At 39.2% G+C, this 16,305-nt stretch overlaps 1 protein-coding gene across 10 annotated transcripts in view; it reads left to right on the forward strand.

Annotated features, from left to right (window-relative positions):
- The window catches only part of SYNE2 (spectrin repeat containing nuclear envelope protein 2), a 327,766-nt gene that overhangs the window by 153,790 nt on the left and 157,671 nt on the right, over window positions 1–16,305 (forward strand). For all 10 annotated transcript variants that reach the window (XM_046009418.1, XM_046009420.1, XM_046009424.1 and 7 more), the window contains 7 exons: window positions 1,524–1,726; window positions 2,182–2,301; window positions 2,580–2,871; window positions 4,039–4,190; window positions 5,117–5,426; window positions 7,031–7,195; window positions 10,129–10,470. In XM_046009418.1, the coding sequence (XP_045865374.1) occupies window positions 1,524–1,726; window positions 2,182–2,301; window positions 2,580–2,871; window positions 4,039–4,190; window positions 5,117–5,426; window positions 7,031–7,195; window positions 10,129–10,470 (1,584 nt within the window). The remainder of the gene's footprint in view (window positions 1–1,523; window positions 1,727–2,181; window positions 2,302–2,579; window positions 2,872–4,038; window positions 4,191–5,116; window positions 5,427–7,030; window positions 7,196–10,128; window positions 10,471–16,305) is intronic.

The raw sequence follows: 16,305 nt of genomic DNA on the forward strand, positions 1-16,305 counted from the left end.
TTTTCCCCCCTCCCCACTCAAGCTCTCTCTCAAAAAAAAAAAAAAAAAAAAAAAATTACTTTGACTTACTAATTTCTCTACAGAGATAATATTTCCAAATAACCAACTTTTCCCCAAATATTTCAAAACTTCATATTTATTGGGTAAGGATGCAGGCCAATTAAACAAGTTCTATTTTCACACCTAGTCTAAGATGCTATTTAACTTAGTGTTTACTGGTAAATCCAGTCAACTTAAAATTATATTTGATAAAAAATAAAGGCTTTACCTATGTGGCTTTTGAAATTCCTTTATTTTCTTGAGAGAGATCTCTTGACTTTTTATTATTTTTTCTGAGTAATATTTTAAAAATCTCAGTTGAGAGGCACCTGGGTGGCTCAGTCGTTAAGCAACTGCCTTCAGTTCAGGTTATGATCCCAGGGTTCTGGGATCGAGCCCCACACCAGACTCCCTGCTCAGCGGGAAGCCTGCTTCTCCCTCTCCCATTCTCACTGCTTGTGCTTCTTCTATCACTGTGTCTCTCTTGTCAAATAAATAAATAAGGGGCGCCTGGGTGACTCAGTGGGTTAAAGCTTCTGTCTTTGGCTCGGGTCATGATCCCAGGGTCCTGTGATCAAGCCCCACATCGGGCTCTCTGCTCAGCAGCAAGCCTGCTTCCCCACCTCACCCCCCCACCTGCCTCTCTGCCTGCCTGTGATCTCTGTCTGTCAAATAAATAAATAAAATATTTTAAAAATTAAAAATAAATAAATAAATAAAACCTTGAAAAAAAAAATCTCAGTTACACTTTATTACAGCTGGTTGAATCGTAGTGTTAGGTAACCTGAAATAAAAGGTAGTTTGCATGAGGGCATTTAAAATGCTTACCACATCCTTAAATCTTGATCACTTTAGGCTAGGTTTCTAGTACTTTAGTGTTGATGATAAGTCATACTCTCAAGCTTATGAGTGGCACTAAATGTTCTTTGTTTGATTGCTTGCTTTGGTGATACTGTTCTTTATTGATAAAAATTGCCTTTCTTCTCTTTTTTTTGTTTAAGTCCCAACTTTTTATTTTTTATCTTTTGCCTTTAGGTTTGCCCATGGCATGGGTCTTAGCAATAGATGCTCAAACCTTGACCCACAAACACTGAAATAAAATGTGGATTCGGGCAAAGTTAAATAGTGAATTGTCTGTTTAGGTTTACATGTTGATTTCCAGAAGGGAGCAAGTATTTGGAATTTGAGGAAAGAAAAAGGCGTCTTTCCCAGTCTTATTCCTACTGACGTTCATGGTGACCCTGCATTATTTTTCTTGATCCATTTCCAGTGAGTCAGATGTAAACACACATTCTACAGCTAACAAAAATCATCTTTTGATCATTCGCCATTGAAGTTAGCCACCTCTCCATAGCTCTTCTCTTGTACTGGGTGTTAAAAAGGTGGCATGTCTCCGTACCAGCTTGGAAAAGCATCGTGGGGGTTATAGAGACAACACTTTGACTTTGCCAGTAGAACATCATTGACTTTCTGTCTTTCTTAAGGATTTCTTGACTCTTGAAGGGAGAGGCAGTAAAATACAGCAGGTGGGCACTGTACTGAATCATGTTAAGAAGCATCTGCCCAAAGCACATGTTAAGGAGCTTAACAGTTGGATTATAAATCAAGAAATCGAATTAGAAAAAATGGAGTCCATTTGCCAAGCCCGAGCAAAGGAGCTTAATGACTACTTGCAGCAGCTACTGAGGTAGGAAATAAAGGCAATATCTAAATAACATGTTTTCTAGTGGTACCTTTATTATGCTCTGTGCCTCAGTACAGCTGACACTGGGATATACAATACACACAAATTTCACAAATAAAATGCATATTTTCAAATCGAAGTTTGTCTCTAGAAGACCGAAGTTAAGAGAATTCATCAATTATCTAATATGGTGATAGTTCAGGGGAGAGTCCAGAAATGATTTCTGTTTGTTTCTTGCTCCTTATAGTACATTTGTGTAGCTCATTGCTTTTATAGAATCCCACTATAATACAGGCTATTATTGTTCAGATTTTAATGTTACAAATTAATTTTTCTCTAAAGAATAACAAAAATAGGTGGTTTAAAACCTGGTTAGCTTACGAAATTGATGCCAGCCTTCTCTTCATAGGCACACTTATTGCTTCCATTCTATTTTAACATATGTAATGTTCTTTTAGACTCCAGGATGACCACAGCAATCTGAGCAAGTGGTTGACTAGTCAAGAAGAGAAATGGGAAGAAATGGAAAAATCGGGAGAGAAAACTGAGCTATTTTGCGAAGCTGTAGCTAGAAAGAGGTAGAGCTGATCTCGTAGGAGTGTATTTTCTGCCAGTGTGGTTTCTTACGTGGTGCTGTGGCTGTGTAAACTTTCTGGGATGTTTATTTACCTGTGTGTAATGTTTTGATGATTAATGTTAATTTGTTTTTTAATTGTTAATTATTAACAATTAAACAAGGTATAATTGTTAATTAACAATTAACAATTAAAATCAAACAGTTAAAATTAACAATTAACAATTAAAGTAATTGTTAATTATTAACAATCATGTTAATTCACATGTTGTGAATTTACAGGGAACAGTTTGAGTCTCTGGCCCAGATGACCAGCTCTTTAAAGGAATGTGGGCTTACCGAAGAAGAAGAAATAGTAATGGAATCAGCACATTTGATTGATAGGTACCAGGCATTTTTGAGACAATTATGTGAAATTGACGAAGAGGATAAGTTACCTCCTACAGAGGACCAGAGCTTTAATGATCTCGCACATGATGTAATTCGCTGGATAGCAGGGATTAAAGAGTCCCTTATGGCTTTGAATTCATCGGAAGGCAAAATGCCACTTGAGGAAAGAATCCAAAAAATAAAGGTATAACTGTGGAAACTGAATTTCAGAGGTCAGAGTGAACTCTAATTTTTAAAAGATTTAGAGGAAAACTGCAAAGATTTGTTTCTTAATAGAAAATAGGATCACTGTGGATTGGCTGAAGGCATTCAGATGACTGTGCTTAAAAGGCAGAAGGGCTGTGTTGGATCTAAAATGATCTTAAAGCAGACAGAAGAGAGATGGTATAGCCTCTCTTTGTAAGGGCAGTGCTTACAGAGGGTGGCAGTGGGAGTTGGCTCGGATGTAAAGAAATATGTATGTGTCAGTACAGAGAGGCATCAGCAATGTCAAGGGCAGGGCTAGAGAAGTGTTCTTCTTCACAGTGAATAGGTATGGTTCATAAAGATGATTAGATATGGAGTGTGTTGTGTGGTTCATAAAGGTTATTAGGTGCTGAGGGGATTGTAGAGGGCAAGGAAATCTCAAGCTCCACCCGGCTCACTTTTTACCCAAGGGGAGATTCAATAGACGTCATTAGTTAAACATGCAGAGGATAGAAGCACGTGTGCGTAAAAGGAAACCAGAAGGATTGAAATTAACATTAATCAGAGCATTATTACAGGAAGCAATGGTTATGCATCATGAGCTCTAAGGGTTGGTGAAGCTCACTGAAGTAATTGGGATTATACGTGAAAGGCTTTCCAGGGGATGTGAATCTGGAGTTGCGTTTCCAATTAGGGAGAAACTTGATTGTTTAGAGCAAAGGAGGGAAAGAGAGGAACAGGGAGTGGGAATTAATTATGTCGTAGCCGGGGGACAAGAGTTGACAAGGGGCACTGCATTTTCCTGTGGGAAGGCCGAAGTCTCATCTTGAGTGTATAAAAATGTGTTCGGTTGTTACCTTAACTCTCTAACAATAAATAATGGAGTGAATAGGAAGGATTTGCCAGAGTCTTTGGGGCCTCTGCCTTCTCATCTTTGAAAATAAAGATGAGAGAAGGAATGCAGTGAGATCAACCTGAAAAATATTTATTGAGAATCAGTTCTGTATCATGTGAAGGAGATAGCATTGTCATATAAAAATGAGAAGATAATTTTGAAATCTACTCTGCGTTACTCTAAATATAATGTGTATAAATCGAAAGATATCATATGTACTTTCCCTAAGTAATACAAATGAGTTTCTAAGCTCTGTTTTATTTAATTCAGGAAATCATTTTACTAAAGCCTGAAGGGGACGCTAAAATACAGACCATCATGAGTCAGGCTGAGAGCAGCAAATCTCCATTGGCTCCAAAGACCCTTACTGATATCAAGAATCAGTGGGACAACACACTCCATTTAGCCAACACATATCTAAGGTAAAGGACAATGCCTTCACTTATTCATGGCTTTCATTACACTCTGAAGCCATAACAAGTATGTTTTGTCTGCCTCCTGGATTTGGATATAATATCTATTGGAGAGAAAGTCAGTAATGTCAGGGGCATCCACAATGTCAGAGGCAGAAATGAAGACGAAAAGTTCTCTGGATCAGATAGGAAATACACCGTCTTAACTGTGGCAGTGTTTAGTTTGGCTGGTTCATCAACCCACGGAGTTCTGGGTAACAAATTAGCATTGTCTATCATTCCACCTTCAACACTGCTTCCTACCAAGACCCTCCTCCCCCAGACAATCTCAGTAGTCTGCATGATATTACTGTAGAAGAATTATCCTTTTAAGTATATATTCTAAGAGATTCTTAAATGCATAAACCTGGTAAATGTCTGAATTCAGTGGACATAATTCTGGTGAAAATTTTTAATTCATATCACATCTTAAGTGAGACATTTACTGTTTAGTGGAAATGTGAATTTTATATTTTTTTCTAGGAAGACAGATCAAAACTAAATTTAAATTATAGAAAGTATAAACTAGTTAGTTGGCCAATGTACTGAATAATTATTTATTTTAGTTATATGAGAAAGAGAAATGTAAGATAATATAATTATATTTAAGCATAATAAAAACTGTAATGGTCTGGAATCTAAATTATTAAGTGTTCTCAGGGCAAATTATGTAACAAAATATTTTTTTTAATAATACTACAAATAATTTCTGTCTTAATTTCTGAGCTAGACTTAGTGCCGTTTAGAATGTCATTAATGCCAAAGGAGTCTTTGGGAATAACTGATGTGAGTGTTATTTCAATGCTTTTTATTATAATGTGTGTTACACATAATATGCAGAAAGCAGTCCAATTTGCTAAGAGTCATTTCGTTTCTAAAATATTTGTTCAACTTAGCCATCAAGAAAAGCTTCTGCTTGAAGGAGAGAAGTATTTGCAAAGTAAGGAGGATTTGAGATTAATGCTCACGGAATTAAAAAAGAAGCAGGAAGTGGGCTTTGCGCTGCAGCATGGTTTGCAGGAGAAGAAAGCTCAGTTAAAAATTTACAAGAAATTCCTCCAGAAAGCACAAGATTTGACATCTTTGCTTAAAGAGTTAAAATCTCAAGGAAGTTACCTCTTAGAGTGCACTAAAAATCCCAACTTCAGTGAAAAGCCTTGGCTGGAAATAAAGCATCTGCATGAAAGTCTTCTCCAACAGCTCCAGGTGAAATGGTCAAAATAAAATTTCAAATGATTGTCATAATTATGTGTACTTATGTCATATTTGTATATGGAACCATTTTTTGTTCTTTTGGTAAATCAGAACCTTCTAACATTTAATTGATCATTTTGAGATACAAATACTAACTCCTCAATCCACCAGTTTTGCTAGAAGAATCCAGTGCCTATTGTTTGATGATGATGTTATTTTTTCTCATCCAGCTTCTCCTTTTCGGGGGTCAAAGGGCTAAGATTTTTTTTTTTAAGATTTATTTATTTGAGAGAGAGGGAAAGAGAGAGAGCAAGAGAGTGTGTAAGCTTTATCTCATGACCCTGGGATCATGACCTGAGCTGAAACCAAGAATCGGACACTTAATCGACTGAGCCACCCAGGCACCCTAAGATTTTTTAATGTATCTCTCTGAAAGAGATGTTGTCAAAGTGATCCATGCATCCACCAATCCATCCGTGTGTCCATCATCTGTCCATTGGAATGGTTTACAGTTGACCCTTGAACAAAGTTGGGGGGGTGGCAGGGTGCTGAGCCCCCGACAGTTAAAATTTGTGTATAACTTCTGACTTTCTGAATACTTAACTGCTATTAGCCTACTAGTGACCAGGAAGCCTTACAGATAATACAGTCGATTAACATGTATTTTGTACATTACATGTATTATACATTGTACAGTAAGCCAAAAGAAAGAAAATGTTAAAATCATAAGAGGAAACGCATTTACAGTTCTGCGCTGTGTAAGATCTATGCATGATTGGATCCATGTAGCTCAAACCCATGCTGTTCAAGGGTCAGCTGTACATTCATGATTCTGTATAAACCTCCTCAGTTTCCCTCTCTTGAGTGGTTTTCAGTAAAAGAGATGTCAGCTTGCCACTGAGGGAGTGTATTCTCATAAGAGAATTATCTATAGTTTTTTGCATTTTGGAAGTTAGATTCAATGTAAATATCCTGTGGATGAGAAATTGTGCTCTATAGACCGCAGGAGATGTGCAGAGATAAAGAGAGATCCACTTGACCGAAGGGGTTGAGTTTAATAATTACTACTGTTCTGATCAGGTGTGGCCACCTTATGTTCTTATTCCAGGAAGAGAACATCAAGGTGGGTTTGCTTTTGAGTTAAGATTACTTGTTCCTAACACCCAGTGTTGGAATTTAATTCTTGGGGAAGGAATCTGAGGTTAGGCTGATCTCAGATAGTCTCATTTCCAACTGTGGACATTTGGTTTTACTAAGAAGGGTAATTAAGGGAGCTGCTTTATTATAGATGTTTGTGATTTGATGATATAATTTGAAGCATTTATGTTTTGTAAACCTCTTGAGAAATAAGTTGTCCTCAGGAATGAAATGAAGGCAAAGAAGCATGGGGGGAACAAATGTGATTTCAATAAGCCATTTTCAGGGGACAGAGGAGATTTTACATCGAAATATCTCAGCTACTAAAACTTTACTTAAATTTTCTGGACAATTTATAGCCCTATTCCTATTTGAAGATGAAACCTCCTGAAACAAGTGTTTCCGAACAATTTAATTATTTTTCTGAGTGAGAAAATTCAGAGACATCATTGGTGAATTGTCGATGGTTTTATTTTTAGGATTCTGTGCAGAAATTGGAAGGTCATGTTCAAGAACACCACTCATACCAGCTTTGCATCACAGACCTGAATGCCGCATTGGATGATATCTCCAAGGAATTTGCCAGTTTTTCTGATATGCCTGGGGATCAAATAGCAGTTGAGGAAAAACTGCAGCAACTGCAGGTATTAAACAGTGTCCAGACATGATGGGCATTAAAACAGAATCAGTATTAATTATAATGAACAAATCTGTGTCTTTGATCAGAAATCCAGTTACTCTTCAGGTAACTAAGGTGACTAAGGTTCTGACTAGTCATAGAAAATGGGAATGCTCTTTTTTAGTGACCAAGTCCCTTTATAATTTGCATTGAACGTTTCCCTGCACTCCAGACCCTCTGAGACCATCCCACCATGACCAGTCTGTATCTCCTGGAGATCTTTGTTTCCAAGACAGCACAGTGATTCCCGGAGATACTGGAAAGTGAAAGAATGTATTTGATGCCACAAGACCAAGGGGGAAGTGCTTCAGTTTTGCATTCTTTATCAGGGATAGATGGGAATTGTATCATTTTTTTCCTTATTACTTTTCACACTCACGGTCTAAATTAGAGCTCTCTCCAGATGTAAGGTGTCCAAACTCCTCTCCCTCACTCCAACAGCACCTAGCCTTTTGCAGTGAGGATCACAGCCCTTTACCCACATCCTCAAAACACATTCCTTGGGTTCTCGCTCTTTGCTTAGCCAACATCGGCAAGCCTGAGAGGTGTCTTCTAGAAGAAAACAAAGTAAAGCATTTTCTCAGCTCCTTCTTTGACAGCTCCTTAACTGGAGATTTCATGGCGTGAGTCTCAGAGCAGCACTGCTGGCCTGAATGTGGGAGTTCTCCATCTCTTTTTTCTTTCTTTTCTTTATGTTTTCAAGTTTAAGTAATCTCTCCACCCCGCGTGGGACTCAAACTCTCATCCCTGAGATCAAGCGTCACATACTCTTCGAACAGAACCAGCCCCTCATCTCTTTCATTTAGGGGCCTGGAAACCAAGCAAGCCTTCTCCTCTGTGGCCTGACATTGTGACAGGCTACCTCCCCCCCCCTTTTTTTAAAAGATTTAATTTATTTATTTGACAGGCAGAGATCACAAGTAGGCATAGAAGCAGGCAGAGAGAGAGGAGGAAGCAGGTTCTCTGGTGAGCAGAGAGCCCGATGCGGGGCTTGCTCCCAGGACGCTGGGATCATGACCTGAGCCAAAGGCAGAGACTTTAACCCACTGAGCCACCCAGGCACCCCGTTACCTCCCTTTTTAACAGCGATCATTTGACAGATATTCCGGGCTCATCATATCCACGGCACTGTTTAGGGGCCATGTATAACTTAGGAAAGTGTTAGATGTGAGCCCAGCTCAGGCTTCTCCAGAAAAATTAACATAGAGCCTCTGTTATAGGTAGAAGAAATCTCAGAAGCTATCAAGTTCAGACCCCTCATTTTATATGTGATAAGCTGGGTTCTGGAGAGATAAGGGACTTATAAGGTCCCCCAGAGTAGGGGCTACTGCTCAGGTCTCCTGACCCTACGACACACCTCTTTTTGGATGTTGTACACTTATTTATCATTCAGTATGTCCAGAAAATAACTCAACTTCCCTTTGTCCATCTCCATACCAGTAGGCCTGCTTTTTCTTCTGTGTTCTCTGACTCTGAATATTTCTACCATCTCTCCGGGCTTCAGGTCAGAAACGTGGTTATCCATCCTTTCCCAGACTCCTCAGTCTAGTCAGACATTAAGTGCTGTCTCTATCATGTCTGGAATATCTGTACGATTTGTTTCTCCCCTAAGACCCTCCATTATTGCCTTTTCAGAGCAAGCCCTCACCTCACACACCCCTGCATTGAGTTCCGAATGGGCTGTCTGCCTGCACTTGCCACCCTCTCCATGGCAACATCCCCATGGCTGCACTCAGATCATTCTTAAATGCGATCTGGATCTCCCTTCTTCCAGCTTAATATGTTTCGATGACTCGTGCAGACTTGTTAGCACAGTTTTCACATTCTCTTACAGTTGTCTGTTTACTTCTGTGTCTCTCTTACTAGACTATAGGAACCTGACTTGACTGTGTTTTCCTCATCTATGTAACTTTGAAACCTGTCATAATAGGGGTGCCTGGCTGGCTCAGTTGGTGGAGCATGTGACTTTTGATCTTAGGGTTGTGAGTTCGAGCCCCACATTGAGTGTGGAGATTACTCTAAAAAGATTTTTTTTTAAAGATTTTATTTGTTTGAGAGAATGTGAGTGCGAGCATGGGGAGAGGGAGAAGCAAACGGCCTGCTGAGCAGGGAGCCCCATGTGGGGCTGGATCCAGGACCCTGGGACTGTGATCTGAGCCGAAGGCAGACACTGAACCAACTGAGCTACGCAGATGCCCCAAGATTGCTTGAAAAAAATTTTTTTAATTAAAAAAAAATATATATCATAACATTTGTTGCTAGTTAAATGAACAAACGAATGAATACTGTGTATTCTATTAGGATAGTGACTGGTAAATACTATATAATTCACCTAGTAACTTTAAGGCTTATTCTATTTCAACAGTAACATTAGTAGCTATTATAATACCTCACATTTCCTTTTGAGTCTTAAGGTCTCAAATCAGCCTGATTGGTTCATGCGTTGAGTAAATATTGATTGAGTTCCCGCTATGTTCCAGATACTGCATTAGATCATTGATTTAAGCTTTACTCTGAATTGTAAATATTTGTACTAGATTCGTGTGGGTACATTCTAAATGATTCTTCTATTTCCAGTGCTTTGCACAGAGTAGGCACTTACTATATAGTATTTTGATTGTGTAAAAAGGCTGCATCTTGAACAAAATATATACTTAACGAATAAGTGTTGATGCCTCCTACGTTCCAGGAATTGTGTTGGGAGAATTTTCTTTGTTACTTCTGATAAACTTCTAGTATCTTATATTTGCCCAAAGTTTCTTCTTTGTGATATGAATTGGTAAATTTTTTACACTTTCTCCTAGTGGAGCAAAATACTCTGTGATTTATAAAAGTCAATGAACTCTCGTGACCGTTGAACAGAGGTACTTTTCGTGACAATCTTTTCTCCACTTACAGGAACTAGAGAATAGACTCCGTTTGCAAGATGGCACATTAAAGCAGATTTTAGCTTTAGCAAAATCCATCAAGCAAAATACATCTTCAGTGGGACAGAAGATTATTAAAGATGATATAAAATCACTTACGTGTAAACAGAAGGACTTGGAAAACAGACTTGAATCTGCCAAGCAGGAGACAGAAAATTGTCTCAATAGCATTCTCAAATCAAAACGCTCATCAGAACAGAGAGAAAAGTTTACTCTGCCAGGCAGAGAGAAGGAGGTCACTTCTGATGTGCAGGAGTCCACTCAGGACTCCGATGCACTGGAAAAGTTTGAGGAAGACTGGGAGATAAACAAGGTAAGTGCTTATGATTGCATCTCTAAGACATCGCGTCTCAGAATGAAGAGGTGTTGGGCTCTGAAAAGAGGGTGGTAAATCGAGCCTTCTGATTTCATAATTAAACCCTCAGTGTGCTGGTTATTTATGATGCCCACTTGTAAGAAGAGCCCTTAGAAAACTGTCCAAGATTTCAGTGGTGAAATATTACTGTTTAGTCTATTAAAATGGCAGCCATCAATTTAGGTTGATTATTCTCTCTGATATGTAATCAGATACAGTTTCTTGGGTCAAGAGCACAAAGGCAAATTAGAAAAGGCAAAGAAAAGAAAGTGTGTTCTACCCATTTTCTGAGGGAAAAAAATCCTAAGAGCCTTATTTTTTTTTTTTTTTTATTTTTTTGGTGGATTTTATAATGAAATCAGAGACTACTTCAAAGGATAGTTTCCTTCTTTTTCTTCTCATGTTAACCCTATACTGCAAATGCATTTTTAAATGTTGTCAGATCCCTTGGTGTGAGAATATCAACATTCAGGCTCCTGATTTTCCCTAGGGAGAAGAAAGACGAATGCTGTTTTGTTTTCATTCTCCTATGGATCTTAAAGTTCTTTCTCACAGGGTAGAGACTGAAATGAAAAAGGCACAGAGAACCATCCAGTAAACCATATTTGAAAGGGTCTTTCTGTTAGGCAGCTTCTCACAGTCCAAGGTCCAGTGGGACATTGCCTAAGGCTAGACCATTCAGGTGTGAGTTCTCATCAGCTTTTTATGGAGTATGTGATCAAAAGTAATGAAAAGAATATGCATTTCTGTTGTCTTCTTAAAACAGAAGTCCATGGAGGTACCTGGGTGGCTCAGTCAGTTAAGCATCTAACTTCAGCTCGGGTCATGACCTCTGGGTCCTGGGATTAATCCCCAGGTTGGGCTCCCTGCTCAGCAGGGAGTCTGCTTCTCCCTCTCCCCCTCCCCCTGCTCATGCTTTCTCTCTCTCTCTCTCTCTCAAATAAACAAGTAAAATCTTAGAAAACAAAACAAAACAGAAATGCATGGAAGATTATAGGAACCAGATAGTGTTCTCTAGAAATGTGTAAAACCATAAATGCCAATGGAGCATCTGTCTGGCCATGAGAAAAGACTTACTAAATCCCACAAGCAGTGTTAGATATCACTAAGGAAAATGTCTTAAGGAATGAAGGGCCCATGCCTGCGACTCCTGAGGTGTATGTATAAAAGAAACTTTCTTAACGGTATTAAACAGCAGTAGATAAGTGAGAAAGAAAAAAAAAAACCAAACACCTGCGTGCTTTCTATCCTAATACATGATGTTGCTATAGGGAGTTGCTTAATAACTTTTAAAATTAGCTTCTCAGACCCATTTTGGCTGTGAGCCCCCAAAATACAGTAGAGTATATTGAAAACTAAATAAAAATCATAATCCAATAATAAGAGTTTTTATAATTTATTAAGTTTTTACTTGCTCTTGAATGATGAGTTATTTATAATTTATGATAACTTCATTAAAATATTTTTCCATTGAATCATGTAAGACAAATATATTGTAATATAAATTTTTATTTGATTTGTGATGCCTTGTGTCATGGTCAGAAGACTCATGTTTGTGAAGGAGAAGAAAAGCTACTTTTATTTTTTTATTTATTTGACAAGTAGGCAGAGAGATCACAAGTAGTCAGAGAGGCAGGCAGGGGTGGGGAGGAAGCAGACTTCCGCCTTGAGCGGAGAGCTGGCACGGGGCTCGATCCCAGGACCCTGAGATCATGACCTGAGCCAAAGGCAGAGGCTTAATCCATGGAGCCACCCAGACATCCTGATAAGCTACTTTTAAACCTAAAAAAGTGATAAAGGTACTTCAGTCTTCAAGTAAGTTTAAGGTTAAAAAAAAAAAAAAAGTAAGTTTAAGGTAGGGGAATGGTTTGGGGTAGAGGTTTGTGGTTTTAATTCTCTAGAAATATTTTATTATGACTTTTTATTCTTTTGTGATATGAATCTTTTTTTTTCTCTGCCTGTGCTTTTATTTTCTTTAAGTACTGGCTGTATTTACTTTATTCTATATAATATTAGACTGTGAAAGACCAAGAATAGTTTTAATGTTGAGCAGCTAGTAAAGGCGATCAAAACATGCATAAACAGGGCACCTGAGTGGCGCAGTCGGTTAAGCCGCTGCCTTCAGCTCAGGTCATGATCCCAGGGTCCTGGGATCGAGTCCCACATCGGGCTCTCTGCTCAGCAGGAAGCCTGCTTCCGTGCCCCCCGCCCGCCCCACCTCTCTACCTACTTGTAATCTGTCTGTCAAATAAATAAATAAAATCTTAAAAAAGAATGCATGAACATGTATAAGACACATGTGTCTTATACACATAAGTGTAAAGACTTAAGCAGGAGTCTCTAAATAACATAAAAGCACCATTTCCTGAACTGTAAGTCTGATTAATCAGAAACTATTATAGTGAAAATAAGCATTTAATTAATTAAAAATACTTATCAAGGCCTCTTTTGTGCTAGTCATTCTGCTCAAATATGCCATCAGTTATCATGGTTTAAAATGTAACACTAAATATGGGCTTCTGGGTGGCTCAGTAGGTTAAGCGGCTGCCCTCAGCTCATGTCATGATCCCAGGGTCCTGGGATTGAGTCCTGCATCAGGCTCCCTGCTCAGCGGGGAGTCTTCTCCCTCTCCCTTTGCCCCTGTCCCCTGCTTCACTCACACACTTTTCTCTCAAGTAAATAAATAAAACCTTCTAAAATATTAAAAAAATCTAAGTGACTAAATATCTAATTAATGCTCATTTCACAGCCTTTTTGAGATCTACAGGGGCTTTTGTCAGATCCTTGAAAATTGCCTCCAGAAAAATTTTTAGGAAGTTTTATTTTCTTCTACTTTTTTCTTTAGTAAATTCCATTTGATCTTAGGTTTTGTTGAAGGTGTGATTGCACTTGTCAGAAATTGCGATTATAGCATGTATGTATTTCAGTCTGTTGCAAGAATTTCATTTTTTAAAAAAATTTAATTTTCAGAGATTGAGAGAGAGAGCATTGGCGGGCAGAGGAGGCAGAGAAGCAGGCTCCCCACTGAGCCAAGAGCCTGATGTGACTCTATCCCAGGACCCTGGGGTCATGACCTGAGCTGAAGGCAGCCACTTAACAGATGGAGCCACCCAGGCGCCCCTCCAGGAATTTCATTTTAGATGAAATCTAGGCGGTAACTTAGATCTGGGCCTTTGGTTGACTTTTTCTTTAATAACAAAATATTAAGGGAAACCTGGAGGCAAAAGAAATTACAGCATGTCAACTGAAGGATATGGGTGCTTATGATCCAATATCATCCTGGATATTTTTATAGAAGTGACTTTCTAAGAGTTCTTAAATATAAAGAGGCAGAACTGCCTTCTATCTCCCCTTCCTGTGTAGGTGAAACAAAGTAACAAATTAGGATATGGTAAAAAGTGAAGACTGACTAATCCCTTCAGATTTGAGGTGTCTGTAACGGGAAATGATAAGAAGAAAAAGGAAAGTAATACATTCATAGTTTGTTATTCTTCTAAAAACTCATAAAGCAGCATTACACATTAACTGGTATTAGAGGCTCTTTCTTGCCCAGTGTCAACCTGCGTGACGTAATTGCTCCTAAAACAACCTTTTGCCTATAATTACTTCTTTTAATTCCTCGTCATTAGGTGTAATTGTTAGTATATCTGAGTTGTTTTTTCTTTTCAAAAATTCCTGAGCATTTATCATTTCAGTGTTTAAGAAGGCATTCGCAGAGAAATTCTGGAAAGTAGATAGTCACAGATACAGGGAAAACATGTCAGGTGTCCAGCTGAGGGTGAGTGACCAGAAACCTGGTAGCGTCAGGGAAAACCACTTCCAAGATAAAGAGCTTTCAGTCCTGGGGTAAATGATGTCTGTTTTTGGTGTTATCCTGATAATTCAGTAAAAAAAAATTTTGTTAATAGAACACATAGTTGGGCCACATGCCAGCTCTGTCTGGAAGTGTACTACTTTGCTGGTTTTGGCCTGTGTACAAATATACAAATCTTGCTTCTTACTCTGGAGGTATTTTTCGTAATGTAAGATTTCTTCCTTTACAGGACAAGTGACTTAGATAGTGTATGTGGTGTTGACATCTTTGAGCAGTGTACATTGGAGAAGATGTTCCCAAGTCCTGAAATCTTATAGGCTGAGGGACCTTAGAAACTTTCTAGGCTAACCCTTGTGTTTCAGGTGAGGGAATTGAAGTCAGAGATGTTAATTGGCCGAGTTTATACTCCAGCAGCCCTGGGACTAGAACCCATGTCCTCTACCCAGCCTGATGCTTGGTGGCTTACCCTCACCATTTTCTTGAATGCATTGTGTGGGTTGTTAATTGAGGCCTAATATTCTAATATACTGTCAGACTCCGTGAACCTTTATTGAGTTCTTGGGTCTATTTTGAATCTTCTCTACTCTCAGTAAACCCAGCCAAAGCCTATTGCTCTCATTCCTAGCAGGTGTCTGGCCAACAAGAGCTAGATTGGCAGATCCCCAGTTTCTTTCTTTCTTTTTTTTTTTTTTAAAGATTTTATTTATTTATTTGATAGAGAGAAATCACAAGAGAGGCAGGCAGAGAGAGAGGAAGGGAAGCAGGCCCTCCGCTGAGCAGAGAGCCCGATGCGGGACTCGATCCCAGGACCCTGAGATCATGACCTGAGCGGAAGGCAGCGGCTTAACCCACTGAGCCACCCAGGCGCCCCCCCCAGTTTCTTTCTACTCTGCCTTAAAACCCACAGGTGATTCATCTTAACAAACAAAAACTAAATAAAATTCTCTTATTTTTTGCCCATTATGATTTCATCTACACATCCATTCGGTACAAATTTATTGAGCAGACAATGAGGGTTCAATGGGGAGCAAAAAGAGGCGTGGTCTGTATTCTCACTGAGCTTCTAGTCTAGAGGAGGAGGCATATATTAATCAGCTAATTAACTAATGAGAGCCTGATGACTGAAACAGAGTGAAAGAAGAACTAGTCTTCTAGTCTGTAGCAAAGGAGTCTGACCTGAGTTGTAGTCAGAGCTTCTCTAAGGAGACAGCATTTGAATGGAGACCTGAAGGGTGAGTTGGAGTTAACAGAGCTTAGGGCTGGCTGTTGGGAGAATTTTTGACAGAGAAAATAGAATTTCCTCTTGTGGTGGGAGAGAGCATGAGGAGTTAGAAGGGATGAAAGAGAGGGTGGAGGCAGAGAAGAGTGACAGAGCGGGGCCCTGAGAGGTGGGCGAGTCTGGCTAAATCACAGGTGCCTGACAGGTCACGCTAACATTGTAGACATGACGCTGGCACAGAGAGGCAGCCGCTGAGACTGTGTTGATCTGCCTTTCGGTGTGGCACTGGTGGTGGTGATCATGTTTATCTTTAAATTGTTTTTCGCTGCTTCATGTTGGGATGCTTTAGAGAAGAAAGAAATATATCCTCTAGGCTTTATGATACTGTCCTACGGTTAGCAGGTTACAGGTGATAGATTTTCGCTTCTCACTTTCCCAGAATTATTATAGCCATGGGGCCCCTGTCCCTGACGAGGCAGGGGATAGCGGAGCTGGTGCCAGGCTTTCTTCTGTTGGCTGTTTTTATTTGTTTGCTAAGCCAGACATGGAGTTCCATTACGTAAAGCCCATTGTTTTAAATGTGAACGAAGAAGGTTTACTTTGTGAATTAAGGCACATATAGATGAAAATATCATGCCCCTGCCCTTAAGGAGAGTTGATGATACTCTTTCTCTCACTTCCTATTTCTTTTGCAAACAGGCCAAACTCTAAGGAAAGATATGTGGTTGAAAAAAGTAGCATTTCTTTAAAAATTAAACAT

This window comes from Meles meles, chromosome 6, assembly GCF_922984935.1.
Source record: "Meles meles chromosome 6, mMelMel3.1 paternal haplotype, whole genome shotgun sequence".
In the NCBI taxonomy this organism is placed as follows: Eukaryota; Metazoa; Chordata; class Mammalia; order Carnivora; family Mustelidae; genus Meles; species Meles meles.